The sequence below is a fragment of the Onychomys torridus genome, chromosome 3 (assembly GCF_903995425.1).
Source record: "Onychomys torridus chromosome 3, mOncTor1.1, whole genome shotgun sequence".
In the NCBI taxonomy this organism is placed as follows: domain Eukaryota; kingdom Metazoa; phylum Chordata; class Mammalia; order Rodentia; family Cricetidae; genus Onychomys; species Onychomys torridus.
Window position 1 is genome coordinate 140,892,021 of NC_050445.1, and position 26,605 is coordinate 140,918,625.

General features: G+C 41.7%; 1 protein-coding gene across 4 annotated transcripts in view; it reads left to right on the forward strand.

The window, feature by feature from the left end:
* The first annotated feature begins 319 nt into the window (after positions 1–319).
* C3H12orf4 (chromosome 3 C12orf4 homolog) overlaps positions 320–26,605 on the forward strand; it is a 35,392-nt gene continuing 9,106 nt past the window's right edge. For 2 of the 4 annotated variants that reach the window (XM_036181407.1, XM_036181411.1), the window contains exons 1-11: positions 320–377; positions 2,997–3,191; positions 6,401–6,546; positions 7,986–8,167; positions 12,044–12,143; positions 12,234–12,355; positions 15,803–15,909; positions 16,207–16,404; positions 17,166–17,294; positions 21,037–21,111; positions 25,992–26,194. In XM_036181407.1, coding sequence (XP_036037300.1) covers positions 3,014–3,191; positions 6,401–6,546; positions 7,986–8,167; positions 12,044–12,143; positions 12,234–12,355; positions 15,803–15,909; positions 16,207–16,404; positions 17,166–17,294; positions 21,037–21,111; positions 25,992–26,194 — 1,440 coding nt within the window. In that variant the 5' untranslated portion in view covers positions 320–377; positions 2,997–3,013. Of the gene's footprint in view, positions 378–1,876; positions 1,898–2,996; positions 3,192–6,400; positions 6,547–7,985; positions 8,168–12,043; positions 12,144–12,233; positions 12,356–15,802; positions 15,910–16,206; positions 16,405–17,165; positions 17,295–21,036; positions 21,112–25,991; positions 26,195–26,605 lie in introns of those variants that run through there. The other 2 variants (XM_036181410.1, XM_036181408.1) reach the window with 2 other exon arrangements.

Genomic DNA, 26,605 nt, shown 5'->3' on the forward strand with positions numbered 1-26,605 from the left:
GCGCCTGCGTGTTAAGAAGAGCGCGCCTGCGCTCACACACCTTCGCCCTGCGCACGCCATTCCGGATCCTGTCGGCCCGGACCCAGTGTTTGTTTTCTCACTGCACTTTCGTCACCACAGCGGTTTGGTTCCGACTCTAAAATAGAGTATAAAAATAGCAACACTCCTCCAAATTTTATAATAACTAACTTAAAGAGGAATGGCGTAAAGGGATTTTGGATCCGAGTTTTCCTCGGGGCTGGAGGAAAGGGGAACAGAGGGTAGCGAATCGGCAGAAGAGAATCTGATGGCTGTAAAAACAAGCAAGAAGTCAGCTGATTTATTGGGCGGCTCGGCGTTGACAGCTCCGAGGGCTGCTTTGGCTTCTGAGGAAGGAGGTGAGCCCACGCCAACCGCGAGGAAAGCCCTTCACTGCGGAGGTCTCAGTGAGGGTACCTATTAAAGGCTTAAGGAACTCGAGCAGGCTTCCTGGCGACTATCTAACGCGCGGGAATGCAACTTGGCATTGACAGTTCAGTATATGTGGAAAACTTAAGTTTGTAGGTTGCATATTGGTGTGACAGAGTGTAGGCACACCCAGAGAAGAGACCGGAGATTTAAACTGGGTTAAGATGAATTTATCCTGAGAGCAGTGGACTCTCATGAGCAAATATAACATGAAGATGTATTTTTATTGGCTTTGTTCTGTTACATGTATATAATGCATTCTGATTACGCTTTCCCTCACCTTCCTCATCTCCCTAACCCCCTCCCATCCATACTAACTTCCTCATCCCTTCTAACCCCCCACTTCCCTACCAGTCCGCTTTCCAGATTCATGGAATGTTTGGTTTGGTTTTGTGGCCCGTTTAACTTAGCCAGACCTGATGAATGAGCATTGGGTTGAATCTACTCATTGGAGTCTGGTGGGGGCACCAATGGATACACAACTGAAGACAGTGACTCCCCTTTCCCTGAATATGTCCTTTAAAAACCACACCCTTAGTACAGCATGGGTCCCTGTGAGTCCCCGCTTAGCTGCTGATGAGCATGGCCCCTCTGAGTCTCCCCCTAGCTGCTGATGAGCATGGGACTCTCTGAGTCCCCCCTTAGCTGCTGATGAGCATGGGTCCTCTGAGTCTCCCCTTAGCTGCTGATGGGCATGGGTCCCTGTGAGTCCCCCCCTAGCTGCTGATGAGCATGGCCCCTCTGAGTCTCCCCTTAGCTGCTGATGAGCATGGCCCCTCTGAGTCTCCCCCCTTAGCTGCTGATGGGCATGGCCCCTCTGAGTCTCCCCCTAGCTGCTGATGAGCATGGCCCCTCTGAGTCTCCCCCTAGCTGCTGATGAGCATGGCCCCTCTGAGTCTTCCCCTAGCTGCTGATGAGCATGGCCCCTCTGAGTCTCCCCCAGCTGCTGATGGGCCTATTCTGCAAACCTGGTGCAGGCATCTGAAGCTGCAGTGAGCTTATGACTGCAATGTCAGTGTCTTGCCTAGGGAATGCCATTTTGTTGTCATTCACTCTATCTTCTGGGTCCTGTATGTTTCCACCCCCTCTGCTGCAGCGTTTCTTGAGCCTTCAAAACGGGTGCTATAAATGTGTTTGGGGCCGACTCACCACTTATTCTCAGCACCTGTGTCCCCATGAATCTGTACATTCACTACTGTTCACTGGAAAGACACTTATCTGATTAAAGCTGAGAGTAGCACTGTCTCTGGGTCCCTCTGAGTCCCAGTGTCAATATTTAGAAGGTGGGTTGACACTGTCAGTTTAACTGAACAATGATCTTTAGGTTCCTCCTAGGGCCTGTGTGGGTTTCTGACCAGGATTACAGTACCAGGCATAGATTTGCTCCTATGGAGCTGAACTCAAATCCAGTCAGAGCAAGTTGGAAACTCTCACAACAGAGAGTGAACAGGTGGGCGCATCTTGTCTGGCAGATTAATATAGTTCACAACTGGATAAGACCATTAATAACATTTCTCCCATCGCAGCCTGCAGAGTACCTTCAAGGACTGTAAAAGCTAGCCAGCAGAGAGGAAACTTCCAGCTGAGTTCCAGCTTGATTCTCTGTATCTTCAACTGAGCTGTGCAGTGTCTTTAGCAATAGGGTTTATCATCTAGTTTTTGTGGGCAACCAAGAATAATGACATGAATCTGTATTGCATTTTGGGGGGCTTCAGATATGTGTGTACATACATACACACACACATATATATGCTTTTTTTTTTTAAGAGACAGATTACTATGATTTAGGTAGAGATCATTGTAAGACTGATTTGGTGGGGAAATCCTAGCAATGGGAAGTCCAGTTGGGAGGCTGATGAGTAGATTTTTAAGGGATGTTTATTCTACTCTCTTTACTACATTTTCTTCTCTCTGAGTAGTGTCCGGCGTGCCTTGTGGGTGGCATCATGTATGGTGTGTTCTACTGTATATGTGCTTCCTGCTTGGAGGCCTTTATTGTATTCTCTCATCCTTTCCTATCACATTTCACGACCACTATATCTAACGTCTTCAAGATACCACTGGGTCTCCGTTGGTTTGGCTGCCTTTACCAGTTCCATAAGGTCCACACCTGCATCCCCCATGTATCTTTCTTAAGGATCCTCTTGCCCCATCTCTGTTCCTTCCCTTGTATTAAGTATTTTTTATTCTTACCTAGAAATAAAAGTACTTTCTGAGCATATTGTTGGCCTGAAATTAACTTTTAGGCTGATTGTGATGGTGTATACCTATAATCCCAGCACTTGGGGATCAGGGGGCATTGAGGCAGGAAGATTAAGCGTTAGAAGTAAGCCTGGGCTACACAGTGAGTCCAAAGCTATTCTGGGCTGCACAGTGAGAACGTGTCCAAAATGAAATGGCAGTAAAATAGCAATCGGAGCAGTTGGTTCAGAACCGCATGGGTACAGTCTCTGAGTGCTGCTGGGCTGGGCTTTAGAGATGCTGCAGCAATAATGAAACATGTTTCCTGTGGACGATTGACTCAGGGTTTGTTGTTGTTCATTCTACAGAAATCCTGCTGAAGAATATGAAGAAAAACCGAGAAAGATTCTGCAACAAGGAAAGAGAATTTGTGTACAAATTCAAGGTAGGAAATGAGCGCTTCGAACTGAGAGTGCCCCTCAGGTTTCCTGTGGACGAGAATGCCAGCCATTTGCATGGACGTCTGATGCTGCTGCACAATTTACCCTGCTTCATAGAGAGTGGTGAGGACTGATTTTGTGTTCCTATAGTCTCTGTCATTGGAAGTTTCTTGGCAGCACACGGATTCTGAACTTGAGACCTGACGTGTGAGACTGCACAACTGAATGTGAGGATCATGAAAACGTGACCAAAAATTAATTCAAAATCAGATGTATAGTGGGTTCATGGTGCACACTGCATGTACACTTGGTACTGCTGATGCCACCATGTTATGCACCTCCAGTGAGTGCTGCCCAAAGCTTCCTGACTCAGATTCCAGATTGTTCTTCGGCATTGCGGTGCTTTTACAGTTTTCTGTTCTTGTAGAAATAATGGTTTAGTTGTGGAAAACAAAGAGTGTAGTATTTTCCTCTCCTCAGTCCTCAGCACTGAAGTTCTTTAAATCACTATGTCTTTAGGTTGTATTGTGTTAGAATGTTTGCGTTTTCAAACAGTTTGTATTTCATTTATGTATGGTGTGCCACAGAGCCCATGTGAAGCTCGAGAACAGCCTACAGAGTTGGGTCTGTCCTTCCACCGTGTGGGTCCTGATATCTAGCCCAGGTTGTTCCCCTTGGAAGCAAGCATCCGTATCTACTGAGCTGTCTCTTTGGCTCCTGAATGTTTGAGTTTTAAAAATTGCTGCTTTAGTTGTCGACTTTAGTTTTATAAAAATTGGTTTAATAAATTTTGACATGAAATTAAGACAGAATTGCAAACAATTTCTGAAATGCCCTTAAACATATGTTTTGCCATTTTATACTACATATTTATGAAAAATGCCATATTTGTCATTGACAATTATAAAATCAAAATGAAAAATATTAAAGATACTCTACATCCTACTGTTTAACTACTCAGACAAGATTTAATTATTTATGTAAAAATGAACAAGCACATCCATTCCATTAGTATGCATCTTTGTTTTGGTCTTTGTGTGAATGTGTGTGAGGTATATATGTGTTGGGGTATATATGTGTTGGGGTGTATGTGTATGAGATATGTGTGGGGGGATGTGTATGTATATGGGTGTGGGGTATGTGTGTGTATGGGTGTGTTTGTGAGGTGGGTGTGGATATATGTGCGTGTGTGTTGGAGTGGATGCAGGAGAACAAAAGTTGGTGTCAGATCTTCCTCTATTGTTGTCCGTCTTTTGATTTTTTCGAGAGAGAGTTTTTTACCGGCCCTAGAGCTCATCCGTTCAGTGAGATTTGCTGGTTAGTGAGTTACAGGGATCCAGTGCTTCAGCCTCCGCCTCCCCGGCCCAGGAATTATAGGCACATACTACTATACCCAGCGTTTTACATAGGCCCTGGAAATTGAAATCACATTTACAGGGCAAGCATTGTACTCACTGAGCCACTTCCCCAGCCTTTAATTTAGTCTTTAATAAACAGTAGGATTTGTAGACACCAAGGTAACATTCATTTCCACATGATTTTTAAATAGTAAATATTTGATTTTATACCTATTGTCTTAGTTAGGTTTATATTGCTGTGGTACAGATCATGACCAATAGTAACTTGTGGGGAAAAGGTTGCAGTTGCAGTCCATCATCAGGGAATCAGGGCAGGACCTCAAGGCAGGAATCCGGAGGGAGGAACTAAAGCTGAGGTCATGGAGGAACACTGTTTACTTGCTTGTTCTCCACAGCTTGCGCAGCCTGCTTTCTTGCAGTACCCAGAACCACCAGCCCAGTGGTGACACTGCCTACAGTGGGCTAGGCCCTCCCACATCAGTTGTTAATCAAGAAAATGCTCCGCAGGCCTGTCCACATGCCAGGCTTATGGCAACATTTTCTCTTAGATGACTATGTGTCAAGTTGACAAAACCAACCATGAACCTAAATATCCGAGTCATGTAAAACTTTCTCTGGTGAGTGCTTTGTGGGTGTACAAAGTTTAAGAAGCCCTGTCTAGAACAGCAACGGAAGTATAAAATATGAGTTAAGCTTCCAAGAAGAAAAACTCCTCACCAGAACTTTTGAAACTTTTGTTTGTACTGTAGTTATTTATGAAGTAATTTAGTATCTGAATTAATTGGCATTTAGCCATTAATTGGCAATTATCTACAGTACTTAACCTCTGAGTTTGGTTGTGGGGATTTATCAAGGGTCTCAGCATCACTTGCATGGTGGAGCTTTGCTGACTTCCTTTGTCTGCTGACTTCCATGGTCATCTGTTCTAAGTTATTTTGCAAGGGCCATGTCTTTTCACAACTAGGGGAACTTTCAAATAGAGAATCTGTTGGATCATTGGTGCTTGGATTATTGTTGGAACATAGACCATGAATGAAGCTGTGTGAGGAGATTTCTGAGACTTTGTAAGAAAACTCCCAAGAAACAAGATAAGAATATTGTGACCTCAGTTTCTTCAAAACACAGAATTGTTCTTGGAATATGCTTTTGTGCTCCTCCCAAGTGTAGCAGATAGGAGTGAGTTTACTTCAGTTGTTGATACTCATATGCACGTATGGAAAAACATGTTTTTGTCACATGTGGCTCATCCTTGTGATTGTATACTTTACACAGATGACTCTCCTTAATCCTCAGAGTATAAATTATCTGACGCTCTGAATAAGTTAGCTATTGCATGTGACTTTAGTCTGCCTTATGTTTCAGCTCCACTCTCCCAGGTTCACCCCACCAGCTAGAGTGGTAAACAGATAAGGGAAGCTTGACGCATTCTAGCACTATCATATAAACCAGGACCCAGGACACAAAAGGGCCAATACTTACCCCACTGTTAGTTCTCAAAATGTTGTCCCATCCTAGACAAATAGCATCACTGGGAACTTGTAAGCTTGTAAGAAATGTGAATTCTACTTTTTAAAATTTTTTTGGGGGGCGGGTGGTTTGAGACAGGGTTTCTCTGTGTAGCTTTGTGCCTTTCCTGGATCTCACTCTCTCACTCTGTAGACCAGGCTGGCTTCGAACTCACAGAGATCCATCTGCCTCTGCCTCCCGAGTGCTGAGATTAAAGGTGAGTGCCACCACCACCCAGCTTAAATTTTTTTTAAATTATATATTTATTCATTTTGTTTTATATGCGTCTCTCTGTGTGTGCATGTGCGTACCGTGGCACGTGTATGGCAGTCAGAATACAACTTTCAGGAGAGTCAGCTTTCTCCTTCCATCATGTGGGTCCCAGGGACCAAACTCAGTTCATCTGGATGTATGTCTCCTACTGTGTGTATGTCTTGCTGAAGATGGCAGTTATTGTCTCTTGTACAGACTTAAAAGAAGCTCTGAGCCGGTTTGTAGAAGAAGAATCCCTCAGAGACCATGACAGACATGCCGAAGCATCCTTGGATGCTGTTAAGTCAGGTGAAGTAGATCTACACCAGCTGGCAAGTACATGGGCCAAAGCTTATGCTGAGGTAAGACAGAGGGAAGAGTGTGCATTTCAAAAATATTCCAGACTCTACGAGGATGTTTTCATTGCTGAAGTCATATGAAACAAAGTAGAGAACCCATTTCTTTTTTATTTGCAAACCAGTAATATACACCATATGTTCTTGCTTCTACCCTTCCATTCTATGTCAATTGAGCTCCCGAGGCAAAGTATTTGTGTGTGTGTGTGTGTGTGTGTGTGTGTGTGTGTGTGTGTGTGTGTGTGTGTGTGTGTGTGTGTGTGTGTGTGTGTCTGTCTCTGTCTGTCTATCGCTTAAGCCACAAAACACTTGTGGAAGACAGAGGACACTTTAAGGGAATTGGTTCTTTCCTTCCACCATGTAGGTCCCAAGGATCAAACTCAGATTTATATGCAAGTGCCTTTATCCAGTGAACTATTTTCAGCCCCAATGCCAGTTTTTTAATGAAATATGTTTGGAATTGTACCTTTGGAAACATGAAGCTACTTTATCCTCTGAATTTGTTGGAGCATGTTTACATTTTTTTTTAACGTGTTTACATTACTCTATCTGGAGTTCCAGTTGAGCTAACACTTTGAATTTCTTCTGACAGCCTAAGCCAGCAATACAACTTAATGTTCAGCTCTGCTTACTCCTGCTTTCTCACTTGTTTTTGTCATTGTTGTATGGTGTCATTAATTTTCTGGAGGGTTGCGGCTAGAATGGCATGTTTAATGAAGTTCAAGATGCTACACACATTATTATTTTATTTACTAACTTATGAATCATTTTAGAGTATGTTTTTAATAAGAAAATTTTCTTCTGATTATAGATTACTTCATACAAATTATCTTTATTGTGCTGGATAGTTTTGTATCCACTTGATACAAGCTAAAGTCATCTGAGAAGAGGGAACCTCAATTAAGGAAAAGCTTCCATAAGATAGGGCTATAGACAGGCATTTTCTACATGGAGGAGGGCCCAGCCCATTGTGGATGATGCCATTCCTGGGCTGGAGGTCCTGGCTTCTCTAAGAGAGCAGGCCAAGCAAACCACGGGGAGCAAGCCAGTAAACAGCATCCCTCCCTGGCTTCTGCACCAGCTCCTGCCTCCAGGTTCCTGCCCTCAGTTCTTTTGATAATGAGCTGTTGTGTGGAACCTTGAATGAAATAAACCCTTTCCTCCCCAAGGGTCATGGCATACTGACTTTCTTTACTGTTGTAGGCACTTCATCCCTCACTCTGTAGGAATACCTCATTCATTCCCCATGCAGTTCGTAATCACAGCTTAGGTTCTATCTCTCCATGTTCTTTTTTATATTCAGATAGTCCTATAGTAACATCTGTCTACATGTGTGTAAATGCAGGGTCTGATGTGTCAAAGCACAGTCATAATATCCATACTTCTCTAGTGGTATGTTAAGCAGAGATGTTCTGCCATGACTGAATGTGTGTATTTTCTCACAGACCACCTTAGAGCATGCGAGGCCTGAGGAGCCAAACTGGGATGAAGATTTTGCAGATGTGTACCATGACCTGATCCATTCCCCAGCCTCTGAAACTCTCCTTAATCTGGAACATAATTACTTTGTTAGCATCTCAGAACTGATTGGTGAAAGAGATGTGGAGCTGAAAAAATTACGAGAGAGGTACTACTCATTTCTGGTGTTATTATAATTAAATGTTACATTGTGAAATGTAATAGCCTGTAGGCCAGCCTGTTTGCACTTTCATAAAATTGAAACACTACAAAATGCTTGGAGTGAGCTGTCTTCTTTGATCTTTACCACAGCCCTACAATTGCTATCTTCATTTTGCAGGTGAGAAAACCTTGGCTTACATAAATCCAGTAGTTACCCAAGGACAAGCTAGAATTTTAACCAAATGATTGTGACTTCAGAACTATTAGCCACCCCTTGCTCTGTTCCTACTCAAAAGTCTTCTGGATTGCCTTTCTCTAGGCCATGGTGTCTTTCAATTATATTGTAAGCTTCCCACATTAGGAAGAAAATAGAAATAGCCATCGCATTGCCCCAAGAAATTGTAATCAGATTCGAATTCCTCTGTATAGTCTACCTAAGACAGCACACAAACAGTGCTTTCTTGAATATAGGTTTCTGAGTTAGTAAAAAGCCGCCAACTCCTTTATGTTGAAGTGTAGCTTTCCAGGCTGGTTCTGTTAACTGTGGTGTAAAGCAGGATGCCCTTCTTCTACATAATCCATTTTGATTTAGCAGACCATTTATTACCTTTAAAGCATTTATTTAAGAGTATGAATATATATAACATCTAGATGAATTTTAATATTACTGGTATACGATGATGGAAGCTTGTTAAGGCCAAATCACACTTAATTTTTATGACTGATTTAATATTAATACTAAAGAAGTCAATTTAAAATGAGATGCTATGTGCTCCTGTCTCTCATTAGCCTCACATTGGAAAATATTAAGACTAACAGTGTGTGAAAAATATTTTTTATTTTAATGGTTATTATAGTTAAAAATTGAAATATAAAATAATCACAGATGGATTTCTTTTCTTTCATGATGCTGAACAATGAACCCAGGCTTTGAGCCTCATGTGTCTAAGGATTCAGCCAACTGTCAATTAAAAACATGCAAGAAAAAGAGTCATGCCTCCTTTGGACATCCCCAGGCTTTAAGTCTTGTACAGTTATTCCTAAGGATACAGTAGAACAACTACTCACATCGCACTAGTTGTTGTAAGCCGTCTAGAGATCATTGAAAACACGTTGGAGGGTGTGCATAGGTGGATACAGATACTGTGCCTGGACCAGTGCTCTGTGAGTCCTGAGGGCTAACTGTATTGCTCTGTACATCCTTGGCTCCTGTGTGCCCCTCATCAGTGCTTCCACCCAGCTAGTGACTGCTCTAACCCCTGCCTGCTCCTCCTGAAAAGCCCCTTGTCTGGCCACCCATGGTTACACTGTTCTCTTTTCAAAATCAGAGGTGATTTCTATTCTCTTTATTTATTATTTTTCAAAACAGCTTTTATTCTACCAGGGACATTGAATTAACTTACTAATTATTTACCCTCTCTGAAACTTGATGCTTGATCCTTTTTTTTTTTTTTCCTATTGTGGAATTTTTTTTTAGGAGAAGTTATGGCATTTTATCACTGACATTCAGGTTGCAGAGTTGTCAGACCTGGTGTTCTGAGCCAGTCTGTAGTTAGTGTTTATCTGAAATAGAGTAGACTTTCCTTTGAATTTAACCTAGGCAATAGCTTAAATCATTAATTATATGATTAACTCCTTGCATTTTGGATACATTCAGGGTGACATAAATGTTCATGAAATTTTCCTTGAATTCTTTTGTCTTTTTTTGTTGTTGTTGTTTGTTTGTTTTTGTTTTTTTGAGACAGGGTTTCTCTGTGTAGCTTTGCACCTTTCCTGGAACTCACTTGGTAGCCCAGGCTGGCCTCAAACTCACAGAGATCCACCTGCCTCTTCCTCCCGAGTGCTGGGGGCATGCACTACCACCTCCCGGCTTGTCTTTTTTTTATTATGAGAAATTTGCTGCTTTTTTGAAACCATATTGTAGATAGTTCTTTAAACTTCAGAAGAAATGGCAATAACACTTTTTATCCACTAGAGGGAACACTTGTAAAATATTAGTGCAGATATGTATCTAAGTTTTTAGTAGACATTTTTGTTTCTAAATGAAAACCTCTCTCATAATCATAATCTTCACCTGATGCCTCATACTTTCTAAAATATTAACAACCAGGATTGGGGGTATACATCTGTAATCCCAGTTCTCAAGAGGCAGAGGTATGAGGCCCCCAGGACTACATAGTGAAACCCTGTCTCAAAAATCAAACAAAACCGTTTATGGGACTGTCTACATTGTATGTAGTGAAGTGGGAGCTAAGTGATACTGAATATCTACTTCCGGAAGATGTCAAAGTATTCATGTGTATAAATTGTCTGAGTTTCATTTCTTACATCGATCTGTCTTACTTAAATGTTATGAATAAGTATAAAATCAGTTGTAACAATTTACTTAGCCAGAATGACAGTAAAACGTAGTTTGTGTTCCATTCTGTATATTATATGTTTGCTGAAATTTTCTGTATTTACGTAATTGCATATGTATGTGTACAGAGTATGTACATGTTCATATGAGTGTGTTCATGTGTGTAGGTAGGTACAATGTGTGTGTGTGTGTGTGTGTGTGTGTGTGTGTGTGTGTAAAGACTACAAGTCAATATTGAGTGTCTTCCTCAGTCTCTGTCCTCCATATTTTTTGAGACAGGGTCTCTTACTGAACCTGAACTTTATCTGTTTGGCTAGGCTGTCTGGCCAATGTACTTCAGGGATCTGCCTGTCTCTGCCTCCTGAGCACTGGGATTATAGATATGTGCCACCTCTCCTAGCTTTTCTGTAAATACTGGGCATCTGAGCTATCTCCCAACCCCTCAAAATAGCTTTTAGAACAAACTTTGCATTTGTTTGTATTAAGAGATAAGTCTTAATTTGAGATTTTACCAATGCAGTCAGAACATACAATAAATTATGAAAGTACAGCTCAGTAAATTGTCACAGAGCAAGCTGACCCTGTTAGCTACCACCCAATCAAAAAATAGGTTGCTGGGGCCTAGAGATATGGCTCAGAGGTTAAGAACACTGGCTGCTCTTCCAAAGGTCCTGAGTTCAATTCTCAGCAACCACGTGGTGGCTCACAACCACATGTAATGAGATCTGGTGCCCTCTTCTGGCCTGCAGGTATATATGCAGGCAGGACACGGAATACATAATAAATAAGTAAATCTTAAAAAAAAAAAAAAAAAGAAGAAAGAAAAGAAAAGAAAAGAAAAAAAGAAATAGGATGTTTTTAGCAACAGAAGCCTTCCTCATGCCTTCCTAGTCACCATTTTCTTTTACCTGTAAACGACTGCTGTCTGTACTCACAACACCACTGATTAGCTCCTTCTGGAGGGAAGCCATTCTGTACGTTGTTTTTTTGGTAAATGAAGACAGTAGCACTAGGCTACAAAATCAGGCTGTATTTTACATCATTCCTTAAAAGTAATTGCGTGACTTAACAGTTTGTCTCTGTCTTTTCAAACTTAATTGACAGTTTCTGGGTATAGTGGAAACTAACTTTCAGCATTGAGCTCAGGGCAGTTCTCATATACTTGTGTGGAAAATCTGCTTAGGTTGGGATAAGACTGTTTCCTTAGAGGAACTCTGCAAATGAGAAGGGGTTGGGACTATTAAACAGTCACTGAGAGTCCGCTTGGATTTTGATTGCTTCCATTTATACATTAAGTTCAAATCATGATCTGGCTGCATACGTGATGTGGCTGACACTTTGAAGACACACTCGTCAGTATTCACTTACTCATTTTCAAGGACTGAGTATTTTCAAGATATTGGAGTTTTACTTCTTGGAATATATTATCTTTCATAAAATAAAAATTATGTTTTATTTTATTCACTGAACTAAAGTGGCTGTAACCTGCAGATGAGTTTATCTAATTTATTAATTATGTTTTAGACAAGGTATTGAAATGGAAAAGGTGATGCAGGAGTTGGGGAAATCACTCACAGATCAAGATGTCAATTCACTGGCTGCCCAGCATTTTGAGTCTCAGCAAGTAAGTGAAATGAAATATAATGGCTTCAGGTATATAATTATGTTTTCTTTTTCTTGTGAAGAACTTGACCAGTTGGCACTCTCTGTTTAGGACTTGGAGAATAAGTGGTCTAATGAACTGAAGCAGTCAACAGCTATCCAGAAGCAAGAGTATCAGGAGTGGGTGATAAAACTTCACCAGGACCTGAAGAACCCTGACAACAGCTCCCTCAGGTACTGGCCCTCACTTATTCTTAGTCCTGTGTGTGTCCATCACTGTCCATTTTATTCCAGAATTAGCCTTGTTGGTTGTATGTGTTTGGCAATGAAAATGCAAGTTTTTGTACTTCATTATTGTGTAGCTCTGCTGACCTCAAACTTGGCATTTAGCCTAGGATGGCCTTGAATTTGGAGAAATCCTTCAGACTCACTATTCCAAGTGGTAGAATTACAGGCATTTTCTTTCATTTCATTAAATTGTATTCCACTTGGCATGACTGGATGAATGTCAGACACTCATTAAGCAGAAAGAGAAAAATATCTCTAAGTACAGTAAATTGTTTTCCAGAATAGGCATAGGGTGTAAGCATTGGTACAGTCCCAGGCTGGCTTTGGAGGAGCATTGTCCTTATGTGATGCCAGCCTCCCACTAGTCTTGCCTCAAGGATAAGAAATATGTCTTCTCTTTTTCCCTTTCTCTCTTTCTTCTCTCCAGCATGCGCTAGCTCACGCTCGCTGGCTCGCTCGCTCTCTCCTTCCTTCTCTCTCTCTTTCTTTCTCTTTCTTTCTTTCTTTCTTTCTTTCTTTCTTTCTTTCTTTCTTTCTTCCTTTCTTTCTTTCTTTCTCTTTTTCTTTCTTCCTTTCCTTCTTTCTCTCTTTCTTCCTGTTTGTTTGTTTTGTATGTCCAGACAGCTCCTTGCCAAGTGCTCTTGACACTGGCACATATGAACTGTTCAGTAAGTATTGGGATGGATGGATGCGTTAAGTAAGGCTGGGAACTAGCACAATTGATAAAGTGAAGATCTGAGTTTGTCCTCTGAACTCCACACATGTGTACAGCTTTGCCTGCGTGCACACCTACACACACACACACACACACACAGTTGGTGAAATCTTCTCACGGCCATTTTATTACCACTTCCCTGCATATGACAGTCTTTCATTTACTTAGCTGTTTTTTCAAACTGCTCCTGTCTTCTAGGGACAACCAAGGTATTTTACTTTACAGCCAGCATTTTGAGAGCAGTGGGGTTCAGGGGTCGGAGCGTGCCATGCACTGGGCTTTCTATGCAGGAATGTATGCACTGACCCAAATGTAGAGCACATGCTATATGTTTCAGGCAATGGATTTAAGGAAGCTGAAAAGTTCCTTGCTACAAAAGCCGCCTATCTGTTTGCTGCTATGCTTTCTGGCTTGATGTGTAGGTCAGTTCACTGTAAATCCTGGCCTTTAGTTTCTTCTTTTTAAACCATACGCCTCAGGGAAAGTGCTTTTACTACTACTATCTTTGGTAGGTGTTTCCTTGAGCAATAGAAGTTCTGTTTTCAACTCCTAGAAAACTAGGTTTTTGAGGGATAAGTGACATGAGGTAAAGTCTGCCTGTTTGAATGAAGCACAGATTAAGGAATTGAGACGGTCATAGAACTGTCAGCACAGTCAAGACATGGCATTTCCTCTTGCCATCCCCTGTCAGCCTCTCTGAGTGTGGCAGCTGTGCTGGATCCTTGCCCGCACTCCAGTGTTTGGGGTCATTCTCAAGGGCATTACTATGACCTCTCATTCCAGGTTCACTATGTGTTTCCCCGACAGCTAATACATTGAACAGTGTTCCATGTGATAACTTTGTATTTATGTCTCTCCTTTACGTTTTCTTATTATTGAGCTGTGAAACTTATGTGTGTATCATCAGGTATTTGTTTTGCAGATACTTGGCTGCTGTTCTGTGGCTTATCTTTTTGTTTTATTACTCATCGTTTAAAAGCAGACTTTGTCATTCATGTAGGCGACCTGCCTTCTTGTGCCTTCTCTGTGCTTAAATTATAGATGTGTGCTGCCATAGCCAGCTCTTCTTCCTCCTGCTTCATATTGTAGAGTGGCAGCGCACGCCTGTAATCCCAGCACATGGAAAGCAGAGGCAGGTGGATCTCTGGGTTTGAAGCCAGCCTGATCTACAGAGTGAGTTGCTACTCAGTAAGACCCTGTCAAAAGGCAGATACTTATCTAAATAGTAATTATGTGCAGAAATTATCAGGCCATCACTATTAAGATTGTATATATATCTTGTCAGTAGGGCAGCAGACCTTCGGATTTTATCATCTAGACCCTCAGTGCCCAGTAGGCTTCATTTTCTTTGGTAGTAGCTGGATGGTGTTTGTGCCTGGGTTGGAACTCGGGGTTTAAAAGTGTTCTTCTCCGCACACTGCTCCATCCCAGCCCTTGTCGACCTGTTGTCTGGTTCTGCTGTCTATCAATTCAGCTTCACTCTGGAGCAAGCCTTGTGTCTGGCTCTCAGCTGTCAGTGGTTCGGAAAGGCTTCTCTTATTGTCAGTCCCCATGTGTCCTGGACCACTTAGTGAAGACTAACGGGGGAGCTCAGGTGCACAAGTTATGACCCCTAACTGTTCTGAAAGGACTTGCTAGCCTGCACTTGACCTTGCAGAAGTCTGATGTGATTTTCAGCTGATTTCCATTGACTCCCTTCGATGACAACAGCTTTTGTCAACTGTGCACTGATGCAGACAGGCTATCCCTGTTTCCTAATCCTCCTTGGAGAGCCATGCCACACTTTGTCATGAAGTTTTCCTCATTGCCTTGTGCCGTGGACTTGACTGGAGCAGTTGTGTGGTTATAGCTCCTCTGGGGCAACTTTTCCAGTAATGAGCAGAGCAAAGAGAGAGCTTGTTCTGTGAGAGGAGAGTGCGGCGGAAATGCAGCCAGTGAGAAGTGTCCACACGAACCTCACAGCTCTATGATTTTCATGCCTTTAATTTTAAAGGACTTAAACCTTATGATTGCTATCACTGTTACAATCATCATCATCATCATCATCATCAGTGTGTGTGTGTGAGTGTGTGAGTGTGTGTGTGTGTGTGTGTGTATGTAAGCAAGCATCTGGAAAGTAGAAGACAACTTTCAGAAGTTGCCATTTTGCTCCCACAATGAGCCTGGATATGGAACTTCATGTTGCAGACTTGTGAAGTAAAGCCTCTTACCTGCTGAACCATCTCAACAGCCCAACTTTTTCATGTTTAATCTGCCTTGCTCTCACTTGTCTGTCTTATTGTTTTGTCTAGAATTAGCCTTGTCATGAGAACTACTGTATATTTTTAAATATGTTCAATCTGACCTTTAAAGGTATTACATGTTAGTTCATCAGTTAATCCCTGAATCATTTTTAAGCCACCAGGAAATAGTAAGCAGTGTTAGTTGATATTGTAATGACTGAAGAGAATAATCCGCATTGCTCACTGTGAGGAAATGGAAGGACAAGTGGGACTTTCAGAACCCGTTGCTGCTTATGGTTTGACTTGTCACCATGGATTAAGGATGAGTTTAGGAATAAAGAAAACTCTGCTGTCAGCTGTTCAGTTCTCTCTCATTTCATGGAGAACTTATTTTCCTCATAGAAAAATTGTGATGAATCTTCAGGGAGAGCATAACAGTCCTTGTATTGATTTCAGTGAGGAAATTAAAGTCCAGCCGAGCCAGTTCAGAGAGACTGCAGATGCCGTTGGGAGGATTTATGAGGAGCAGAGGAAACTGGAAGAGAGCTTCACCATTCACCTGGGTATGGACACCCTTTTAATAGCTGTGAGCAGCTTGGGACCGATCCCAGCATGGGAGCAAAACACACCTGTTATTTCTAATTTCATCGCATCCCTCTCCACGAAAGCCTAGACTTTGTGTGCTACGTATTTTGTGTTTTAGCTCTGATATTTGCAGATAAATTATGGTAGATGGGACGCTGAAGGGCCCATTTTTAGTTATTATTTGGAACATGGGTTTACCTTGCCATACAAGTTTGCATCTGTTAGAGGATTTCTGTAACTGTTTCAGTATCTTCCTGTAACTTGTCCATCCCTAGGAGCCCAGCTGAAAACCATGCACAATCTGCGATTGCTGAGGGCAGACATGCTGGACTTCTGTAAGCACAAAAGAACTCATGGAAGTGGCGTGAAGCTCCACCGGCTCCAGACAGCTCTGTCCCTGTACTCCACATCTCTCTGCGGCCTGGTTTTACTAGTAGATAATCGAATCAATTCATACAGTGGCATCAAAAGAGGCAAGTAGATGTTGCACATACATCTCCCATTCGGGGTCTCTTAGTAATACCATTTTTGTAGAGGAATTCACACTGTAGTCCACGCTGATCTTGAACTCAAAGCAATCTTCCTACCTCTGCTTTCTAAGTGCTGGAATAACAGATATGACCCACTACACCCAGTTTTCAAATAAAACCATTTTTATGAAGGGATTATGAGAAACTTGGCAGTTTTATGTGTTTCAGTACATCAAGCTGCAAACATACCTCATCCTGGCCATTTCAAATTAAAGTGAATAGCAAAAAAAAAAAAAAAAAAAAAAAAAAAAAACCCACACAGCCCTGACTACTTTGACATTCGTTCGTAACAGCTCAGTGGTATTTAGTTCTTTCTAAAACATCATGTCTGGTGCTCCTATAGAAGAAGATTCTTATTTCAGGTTGCAGCTAAAAATAATAATCCAGCTATAAATGCATTTTTCGTTTTAGAAGCAAGTCCTGCCGAGTGACCTTAGTTTACCCAGTGTCTCCTGTTCCTTCCAAATTAAACAGAACCACACTTCTTATCATCTACAGAGCTCATGTCTGCTATTTAAAGATGACATGGAGCTGTATTAGAATGTTCTGCACTGATCCTTTACTTCCAGGAGTAAAGTGTTGATGAAAGTCATTGTACTCTATAGCAGTGCATAGTTATTACCAGACAAATCATATTTACAGTCTCCACTCTCTCAGATCTCAGTTTCTATAAGGAATTGATAAATATTTGATGGATCCCTTAGATTTTGCCACAGTTTGCCAAGAATGCACCGACTTCCACTTCCCACGGATTGAAGAGCAACTGGAGGTCGTCCAGCAGGTGGCGCTGTACGCGAGAACGCAGCGCAGGAGCAAGTGCAAAGAGGCACGGGGTCAGTAAAGCATCCTTAAAGCCACACTTACCCTTGCACCTAGGCCATCCTGCTGGCCAGAGATGGCACTGAGACATGCAGAAGTTCATAGTGCTGGGAGAAAAATTAACAACAGACTTTAACTTCTTCAGAAGCTTGGGTTCTATTCCCAGTTTCCTCCTCCTCCTCCTCCTCCTCCTCCTCCTCCTCCTCCTCCTCCTCCTCTTCCTCCTTCTCCTCCTCCTCATCAGGGTTGCTGCCAACCACAGGCAGTGCTAAACTTGCACCCACTAGGTTTTCCTCCACATACATACTAACTGGTACGTTTTCACCTTTCACCCAAAGGAAGCAGTTAAGTGGCTTCTCTTCGGCACATCTGAATTGTCCCTCTCCAGTCCCAAGCTTTGAGGCTACTGTTAAGGAAAACAAAAGCTTTTTGAGCACACTGTGATCTGACATTGATCTGACAACACAGTTGTCAGCTGACTGATGGCAGGTTGAATGCACCCTGACTGCACTGGTCAGGGGCCAGTCCCGTCCCAGTGGAGTAGTGTGTGGTGGCATGACACATCATCTTGGTACTTGGAATGGCAGGCAATGGAAAACTTACGGACTACTTCTCTCTGGAACGTTGTGATGTCTGGACCGCAGTGGGTGGTGGGTAACTGACACTGTGGGAAGGAAAGTGCACAGAAAGTGACAGCTGCCCACCTTTCTGTGCTGTCTCGCCTGGACCTCCAGATAGACTCGTGTGCATCGAAGCACGCGTCTAGTTCTTTTTACACACGGCCCGTTCCATATGCTGCTTGTGCACTAGGGACTGCCCTAGAGGTCATCTCTCGTCTGGAAAGCCCTTGTGCCTTTGCTGTTGTGTAGTAGTGCATTGCAGGGTACCTGGTACTAGTCACCCCCTTTTCGTAGGTATTTATTCTTCATATTTTACTGTAAGTAGTAGTGCATAAATAATACTGTGTGTGAATCATGGTGCACTTGTGTAAGGAGCGAGCGTGTCTGTGGTCACAGGGCACATGTACTCCCCTTACTATTTCCAGTGCCCGCCACTGCTCCCTGATTCATCTCTTTACCAAAGGTCTGCTGTGGCAGCAGCATGTGTTCCATTTCAGAGCAAGCCAGTGATCAGCAGGAAGTCGGTGTGAAAGTCCTCCCACAGAGGACTGTGCAGAGCAGCTCAGCGGGTCCTCTTATTCTGTCACCCTCCCCACCTCACTCAGCTGGTGATGGTGGAGTCCTAAGTGCTTTTCATAGGCGGGTTTTAATACATTTAGTTAAAATATAAGGATGCCACTTTCCCTTTCTCTTTCCTCCTTCCTGTGCCTTCCAGGAATATTTTAGTGTCGTTGTTAGTCATGACCAAACGCATGAAGACTGAGATCGTAAGTGTGGGAGAGGAGGAGGATTTGGAGTCTATATATGAGAGAAAGTACAGCGCATGACAGGAAGTTTTTAAACCGCCTGTAGTTAAGGCAGCCTGTGTGTGGCATGGTGTTTTGTCCTTGTTATAGCAACTACATTGCGATTTTGAAGGAGTCAGTAGAACGAGGCGTTTTTAAAAGACAGCTCTCTTTTGTTGTTGTTTGTTCATTTGTTTTGAGATGGGGTCTCAGTATATCCCCAGCTTTCCCAGAACTCATTTGATTTTGGGATCTTCCTCCCTCAGCCTCTTAAAGGCACTTGTATGTTACAGAAAAGTCTTGTGAAAAACACTTTCTGAGTGTCTTTTTCTGCACATGAGTACATATTTATTCATCATATTTACATCATGATATACAAGTACTTGTTTATTCAGTTTCATTCACTTTTTACTGTGGTTGTTATACTCATTATATACTTGTTATATTGTGTGTGTGTGTGTGTGTGTGTGTGTGTGTGTGTGTGTGTGTTTAAATACAAATCACCTCTTCATGTTACCATGAAAGATGTTACTTATCAAACATGGACAGGAGAGTAGACTTTGAGCTGTTCTCTCTAGTTTCTTTTTCCCTTTTTATTTTGAGATTATATTTTAATTACAACATTTCTCTCTTCCCTTTCTTCCCTCCAAACCCTCCCATATACTTCTCCATGCTTTCCTTCAAATTCATGGTCTCTTTTTCCATGAGTTGTTAGTGCATGCATATATGTCTCTGTTTCTCTCTCTCTCTGTCTCTCTCTCAGTCTCTTTCTCTGTCTCTCTCTGTCTCTGTCTCTCTGTCTCTGTCTCTCTCTGTCTCTGTCTCTCTCTCTCTCTCTCTCTCTCTCTGTGTGTGTGTGTGTGTGTGTGTGTATGTGTATGTGTGTGTGTATCCCAAATATACATACAAGTAACATTATATGGGCTCAACAGGTTATGTTTTCAGGGCTGACTGTTTGGACATCCAGTTGGCATGTTGTTCCCTAGGTCTTGTTTCTTTGAAAGGGATTGTTCATTCCTTGTACAGTCAGAATTAGCATGTTTGTTCCCTGCAGTCTGTGTTGGGACCCACCGCTTATTTGAAGCATGTCCATTGCCAGGTTCTGCTCTGTTACACAGAATATCCAACAGTTCAGAGCCTTCCATCTGTGTGTGTTTCTCACACTTTCTCTGCTCATTCTTAAAAATGTTTCTGCCTTTAAAGACACAGTGGTATTGGTCAGTCTGTCAGTGGAGTACTAGGCGACTCTACCAGGTCTGTTCAGACATGTTTTAGAGTTGATGTTCTGGTGTGTACTGTTTAGTCATTTGAAAGTCTGACTTTTCTAGTATGGAATGCCATTTCAAAAATAGATTCTAAAATAGTTTTAATTCAATTTGACTAAGTAGATAGCCTCTAAAAGACAGGTACTTTGAAAGGCAGTACTTATTTTGTATTTGTGACAAGAGAGTCTTATAAAATCCAAGTGTATCTTCTATTAAAATATTTGTATTATGTAAATAATGTGTTCAGTCTTAGTAATGGATACTCAATCAAAATGTCTCTCATTAAATCAACATTTATCCTTCTAAGAAAAATACCATGCCTCAAAAAAAAAATTGATTGTCTGAAAAAGTTCTGCTTGAAACAGTATCACATATCTGCTTGAAATCAGTTGTATGTAGTATCAGATGAGACAGTAAATTTTAGGAATGTGCTGAATATAAAATGATTCTTGATGTTGCTAGCAGGCTATCTGGTCCAGAGCAGGTTATATCAACAACAGTGAGTCAGAGTCTAAATATAAAGATGGCCACACCACAGCTATCTAATGAAGTTATTTTATACACAGCTAACGTAGTGCCCTGTACTCTCACAAGGAAACCAGAGTGTCGTCAAGTCTAATGTGGTTGAGACCATGTGGGGTCAAGGCTAGTCCCACCTCTTATCTGTGCACCCCTGCTTATATAACAGCTAGCCAAAGCCTTTCTTCGCTTGTATAAAATAAGGAGGTGTGCTAAATTATAGTGCACATATTTAGCATTGGTGAGTCCCTGAGCCCAACCGTAGGTAAGAAGAAAGAGAGGGGAGCAGAGAGCAGAGGAGGGAAGGGAGCACCATTCCCACCTCCCGCATTTCTGGTCAACCGTAGGTAAGAAGAAAGAAAGGGAGGGGAGCAGAGGGCAGAGGAGGGAAGGGAGCACCACTCCCACCTCCCACGTGCCTGGTCATGGGCTGTGAAGCATGGAGCAGACTGCAGGCGTGCGGAGGCACATGGTACACTTTGCTGTTGTGGTTGTTTTGAAAGAGGAGGGCTAATATATTTTTGTATGTGGCAATATTCCTTTGTGTTGTATTTTCTTTATGAATAGATTCTGGAAACCAAAATGGAGGAAGTGATGATAAATCTAAGAATTCTGAGAGAAACTATTTAAATATTTTACCTGGTGAGTATTATTTTGTTTTAAACTTTTGCTGTCTTATAGTCACACACATTAAAATAGTAGATTTGAAACATGCTTTCTTATGGTGTCCATTTATAAAATGTTTGGCCACATATCTCTTTGAAACAGCACTTGTGTCTGGATAATACACTCTGACAGATGTTCTCCAATGTAAGCCTCATTTTTATACTAGTAAGGACTTAACTTCTAGATCCATATAGAAACCCCAAAAAGTTACATAGAAGTTTCACAATTTTATATTTCTAATGTGCTCTTATACATTGTTTCTTAGTTACTAAGTAATGAGCCGAGAGGTCTTTTTAACTCTAAAGTATAAGGAGTAGTGCACAGAGATGAACGTGGTTGAACCTGTAGCTGGGCCATTTGCTGTAGACTCGTGTTCACATTTCCCCTCATATCTTTCCGCCTCTGGGTCTTTATTTCCCTTATTGTTATTGGATGCATTTAACAGGTGGAGTTCAAGCTCTTAGTCTTCCTTCTGGTTGAATTCATAGCTGGTTCTTACAGTCACTCCCATGCCCAGACACCACAGGAAGCCTTGTGTGTGCTTTGTAAATGTGAACTCTTAAACATAGTGGTAGGTTCTACAGTCTTAAAAACCATCTTCCTTGATAGTTTTCTATCCTCTTTAAGGTAGTTTCTCACATTTCCCTCCACAGACTTTGAACACACAGGTCATGTCACTAACTTCAGGAAACCCATTCCCATTTCTGCACTCATCTTAGAAGGCACAGCACATCGGACTGTGGTCACCAGCCTCCAAACTTCCTCCTACCTTCGCATCTCCTGCCCTCAGGGATAATATTTAGAATCACCACAGGCTGTTTCCTCCCCTCTGTGGAGCAGGAGCCCATTTATCTATTATTCCTCGTGGGCCTGTGACCTGAGTCATCACACTGTGGCTTTCTAGGAGTGTGTTGGCTGTTACTGTTTGGGAAGTGCCTATCTCTTTATTGTTCTATTTATTTCCTTCCTTCCTTTAAAAAAAAAAAAAAGCCTGTGACTTAGTGTCATTATTACCACTGAACAAGGAATGATATGCCTTAAGTCTGCATTAGGAAAGGAGTTTGAAACTACCTACCACTATACTGACAGCATCTGAATTCTGTAGCCAACACATTGACAGGAGATGAAAAGTATCTTCATCAAAACTTATTTCAAACTGTGAAGAAAACCAGTTGTTTTCATATACTTTTTTCAAAATTTAATTTTTAATTTAAAATTTTCTGTACAGGAAGTTTTTAATCCTATTCCTTTCCCCTTAACCCAGGAATGGTTGTTTCTTTATTATGAAGTAGGTACTTAACAGCTTATGCCATCTAAGTTTCATAAAGAAAGCAGGTAGGCCTGATTTCCACATTTCCTGCACAAAGTGCCAGGTGAGTAAGTTGAGGTGAGTCCGCTGCCTCACCTCGCCGGAGTGCTGGCATGCGGCACCTCTCCTTCACTTCAAACTAGACCCTTTTCTACAGTATCTTAGCAATTTGTTACTACTGCCAGCACCTGGATTGGCCCCATTTTATTAATGGGTAAAATGAGACCAGAGGCAAGTCATTTAAGGTCGAACAAAGCAGTGCCAGGTTGGGGATTAGGAGCACCTGACTGGCTCACTAAGCCATCCCTGCCTCCTGCTGGCCCACAGCCCAAACCCAGTGCTGGGAGTCCCTCCCACTGCGCCATGAGCAGGCACTTCATGGCAGACAGGTCACAGGACCCAGAAGATCACTGCCTCACATGGTCAGCTCCTTTCTGACAAGCAGTCCATGTCTCTCATTGCCGTCACCAGACAACTTCCTTTCTCCTTTCTCCTTGACTAGCTTATGTTCTCTCTCCAGCCCCATCCTTTGTCCATGTTCTTTTTCTAGTTCGTTAGTTTGTTTTTAAAGAAGCGTTTTGCCCAGGTCCTGTGAGAGGCGTCTTGGGGTGCAGCTTATATACACTGGTAACTAAAGATGCTAAAGTGCAAAACCATATTGCATATTCAAATTTCTTTATGTTTACTTAGATGTATCCATGCGGGCGCACGTGTATGTCTGTATTCTGTCTGTATTCATGTGTGTGCTCACGTGTGTGTCTGTATTCTGTCTGCATTCATGTGTGTGCAGATGTGTATGTCTATATTCTGTCTACATTCATGTGTGTGCACATGTGTATCTGTAGTCTATCTGCATTCGTGTGTGTGCACATGTGTGTCTGTATTCTGTCTGCATTCATGTGTGCACACATGCTCTGGTACACATGCAAAAAAAGTCAGAGGACAACTTGTAGGTGTCGGTTCTCTTCTTCCACCATGTGGGTCCTGGGGAATCAAGCTCAGGTCCTCAGTGTTGACATAATGCCTTTATCTACTGAGCCATCTAACATGGCCAAAGTACTTTTATAAAATATTTTTTTCTCAAACATATTTACTGTCTCATATAAATACTGAAAACAAGTACATATGTCTTCCCTTTATGTATTCCTGGATTGATTTATTTTAGATTTTAATAAACAAAATACCAAAAATATTCATAAAGGAAAATGAATTTTATTTTTTAATAATTTATTTGTTTTTATTTTATGTGCATTGGTGTTTTGCCTATGTGTATATCTGTGTGAGGGTGTCAGATCTCCTGGAACTGGAGTTACAGACAGTTGTAAGTTGCTATGTAGGTGCTGGGAATTGAACCCAGGTCCTCTGGAAGAGCAACCAGTGTGCTCTTCACCACTGAGCCATCTCTCCAACCCCAGGAAAAAGAATTTTAAAACATAAAGAGGTTACTAAGTAGCCAGATAGATGAACCTATTTTGTAGTATTAAGCCACTGAATTGTAACTTTTATTAAGATAAATTTCATCTATACAAGATAATTTACAAATTGTTCTCAACTGTTTTTGATAGTTGAGTTTTTATACACTGCAACATTGTAAAAATTCAATGAAAAGGCAACGAAACATTCAGATAAGAGTTTACACTTTAAAAATTCTACCAACTTCACAAGTAAATAATGACTACTTATCAATTTAATGTATTAGTACTGTGTTCCAGAATATTCTTACCTTACAATATTCTAAAGCACGCTTCTGAATAGCATGAGTCCCAATGGGAGTTAGTATACAATTTGTTTTTGATAAAGACAGTACTAGATAGATGTTGCCTAATGTCTGGATGGATGTGACAAAGCCAGCAAGATATTTCTCCTTTGCTTAAATTGTCAGGTCAACTATAAAGTGATGGCATTCACAGTGTGGTAGGATATTTCCCAAGGTGAAGTTGACCTGCAAGGGAGACTGTCTTCAGGTTGTGAATTAAGATCCCTCTCTGCTGATGTGTCCATCTGCTCAAGTGATCCTGTATTCTAATCATTGCTAACTGTTGCTTTTCCTTCCATAGTATTCCAGGGGATACTCCATATGGGCTTGTTTGACAAATGGGTTGCTGTAGTTATCAGTCCTGTAAGGCTTGGACCATTGCTTCTGTCACTCGCCCTGAGCTCCCTGTGTGTCCCCTTCATCGCTTTAGGGACTTCTCCCACAGGTTCACCTCCCTAGCTATGCCATCGTCTGTCTACCCTGGCTCTTGTAGGGCCTACTAAGTATCTTTAAACACAAGTGTATTAGGTTTAAGAAGACAACTCTACTATAATTAGAGGCAAGGATGAATGAAATTGAGGGTGAGGACTAATTGAGGGAGAGTGAAAATAAACCTCTGGGAGGACAGTGCAGGATCTCCACTGAGATGTGCATGTAGGTAAACATGAATTTACATGTGTCTGCTCTGGTACTCATCATTGACAGAATAAAAGCTGATGAGATTTTCTTGGCTATTAGGCTGCATAAGAAAAATAATGATTGTGAGAAGCCTGGATTTTACAGTTTAAGAAACACCACTCCAGCAGTCCATTTGAAACACTCACCCATGCATTCAACAAATCTTTATTGAGAACTTTGTATGTACTAGAGATGGTTTATTAAAATAGAAAAGACTCTCAGTACTGTGAGCCATAAGTAGTACTCTCTTTAACATAGTCTATGTAAATAATAGGATGGCATTGTTAAGAAAAAAATAAAGCAATGGTGGTAAAAACCATGTGGCAGGTAGAGTCCTGTGTCAGGTTGGATGTCAAAGAAAGCCTTTCCATGAAGGCCACATTTGCTCTGAGATGTGACTGGTGTATCAACCATGCGAAAAGATTGGAGAAAAGCCTGAATTGGGAAAAGTCTCCACAGGCTTTTAGAGCTGAACAAAGGTTGTGTGGCTAGAGCAAAGGAGAGAGATGAGGCAAGGGGGTGTTGAAGAGAAAGGCCTTGTCCAAGCTGTGTAGGCCTTGTGGATCATAGTAAAGAGCTGGCTGTTTTCAACTGCTGAGTGTGTCCAAGTCAGAGAGTGTATTTGAGTCATTTTGGACCAGTGAAGAAGTAGGTTATAGTCAGGCAGGGGTGAGAACAAAGAGCTCATTGGATGGGGATGGATAATGGAGAAAGGGATTAAGTGCAGTTTCTGTATTTAGGATCTGAGAGACTGCTAAGCAGAGATTGGCCAGTCAGTCAGCTGAGACGTGAGAGAGCAAACTTAGGATGCAGGGAGGCAGGTAGCCAAGTCACATATCTTCACATGTTAAATTTGACATTTTATGTTGAGTAGAGATTATAAACACTTATGTACCTATTATCCAAGGGGTTGCTTCATCCACTCTGTGACCCTCTTGACAAACTGGCTGTTATCTCTTATTTGAATTGTTCTTCTCTGAGAATAAGAAGCAGTGATTGCAGTTGCTTCCTGAGGTGAAGTCAACACATTGGCTTCCCCCATGGTTATTTATAAAGCTGTGGATGAGTGTGACTCGTGCTTTTGAAAATCAAGGCCGTATTTGTTGTTCACAGGAGAATTTTATATTACACGTCATTCTAATCTCTCTGAAATCCATGTTGCTTTCCATCTCTGTGTGGATGACAATGTGAAATCTGGAAATATCACTGCTCGGGATCCTGCTATTATGGGACTCCGAAATATACTCAAGGTTTGCTGTACCCATGACATCACAACAATAAGCATCCCTCTCTTGCTGGTGCATGATATGTCAGAGGTAAGCAGAAAACCCTGACCTTTACTGAGTTGTTTTACATAGCAATACTGTTAACAATCTACATTTTATAGGGTTCCTTTTAACTGGTAGACTTGTATCTCCTGTTGGGTCAGTTGAATTCAGTGACATATAAAACAGTGAGCGATGCTCAGAAAATTATATGTTGCTTGATATTAGTAAGCATGGAATTCAAGAGAATCTATAACTTTCAATAAGAAATGTGTCTTCCAGCCTTTCTTCTACCCATTCTTCTCTTCCACTTCCTTTTCTTTCTCTGGTTTTACTTGAAGAAGCTGTAGATTTATCTTCACGTTTACTGTGGAGTTTTTCTCCCTCTCACCAGCAGCTTAATGGGAGAAGGGTATGGAAGATAGAGTATGATGAGTTTCCTGGGAAGCACACTCCAGAGAC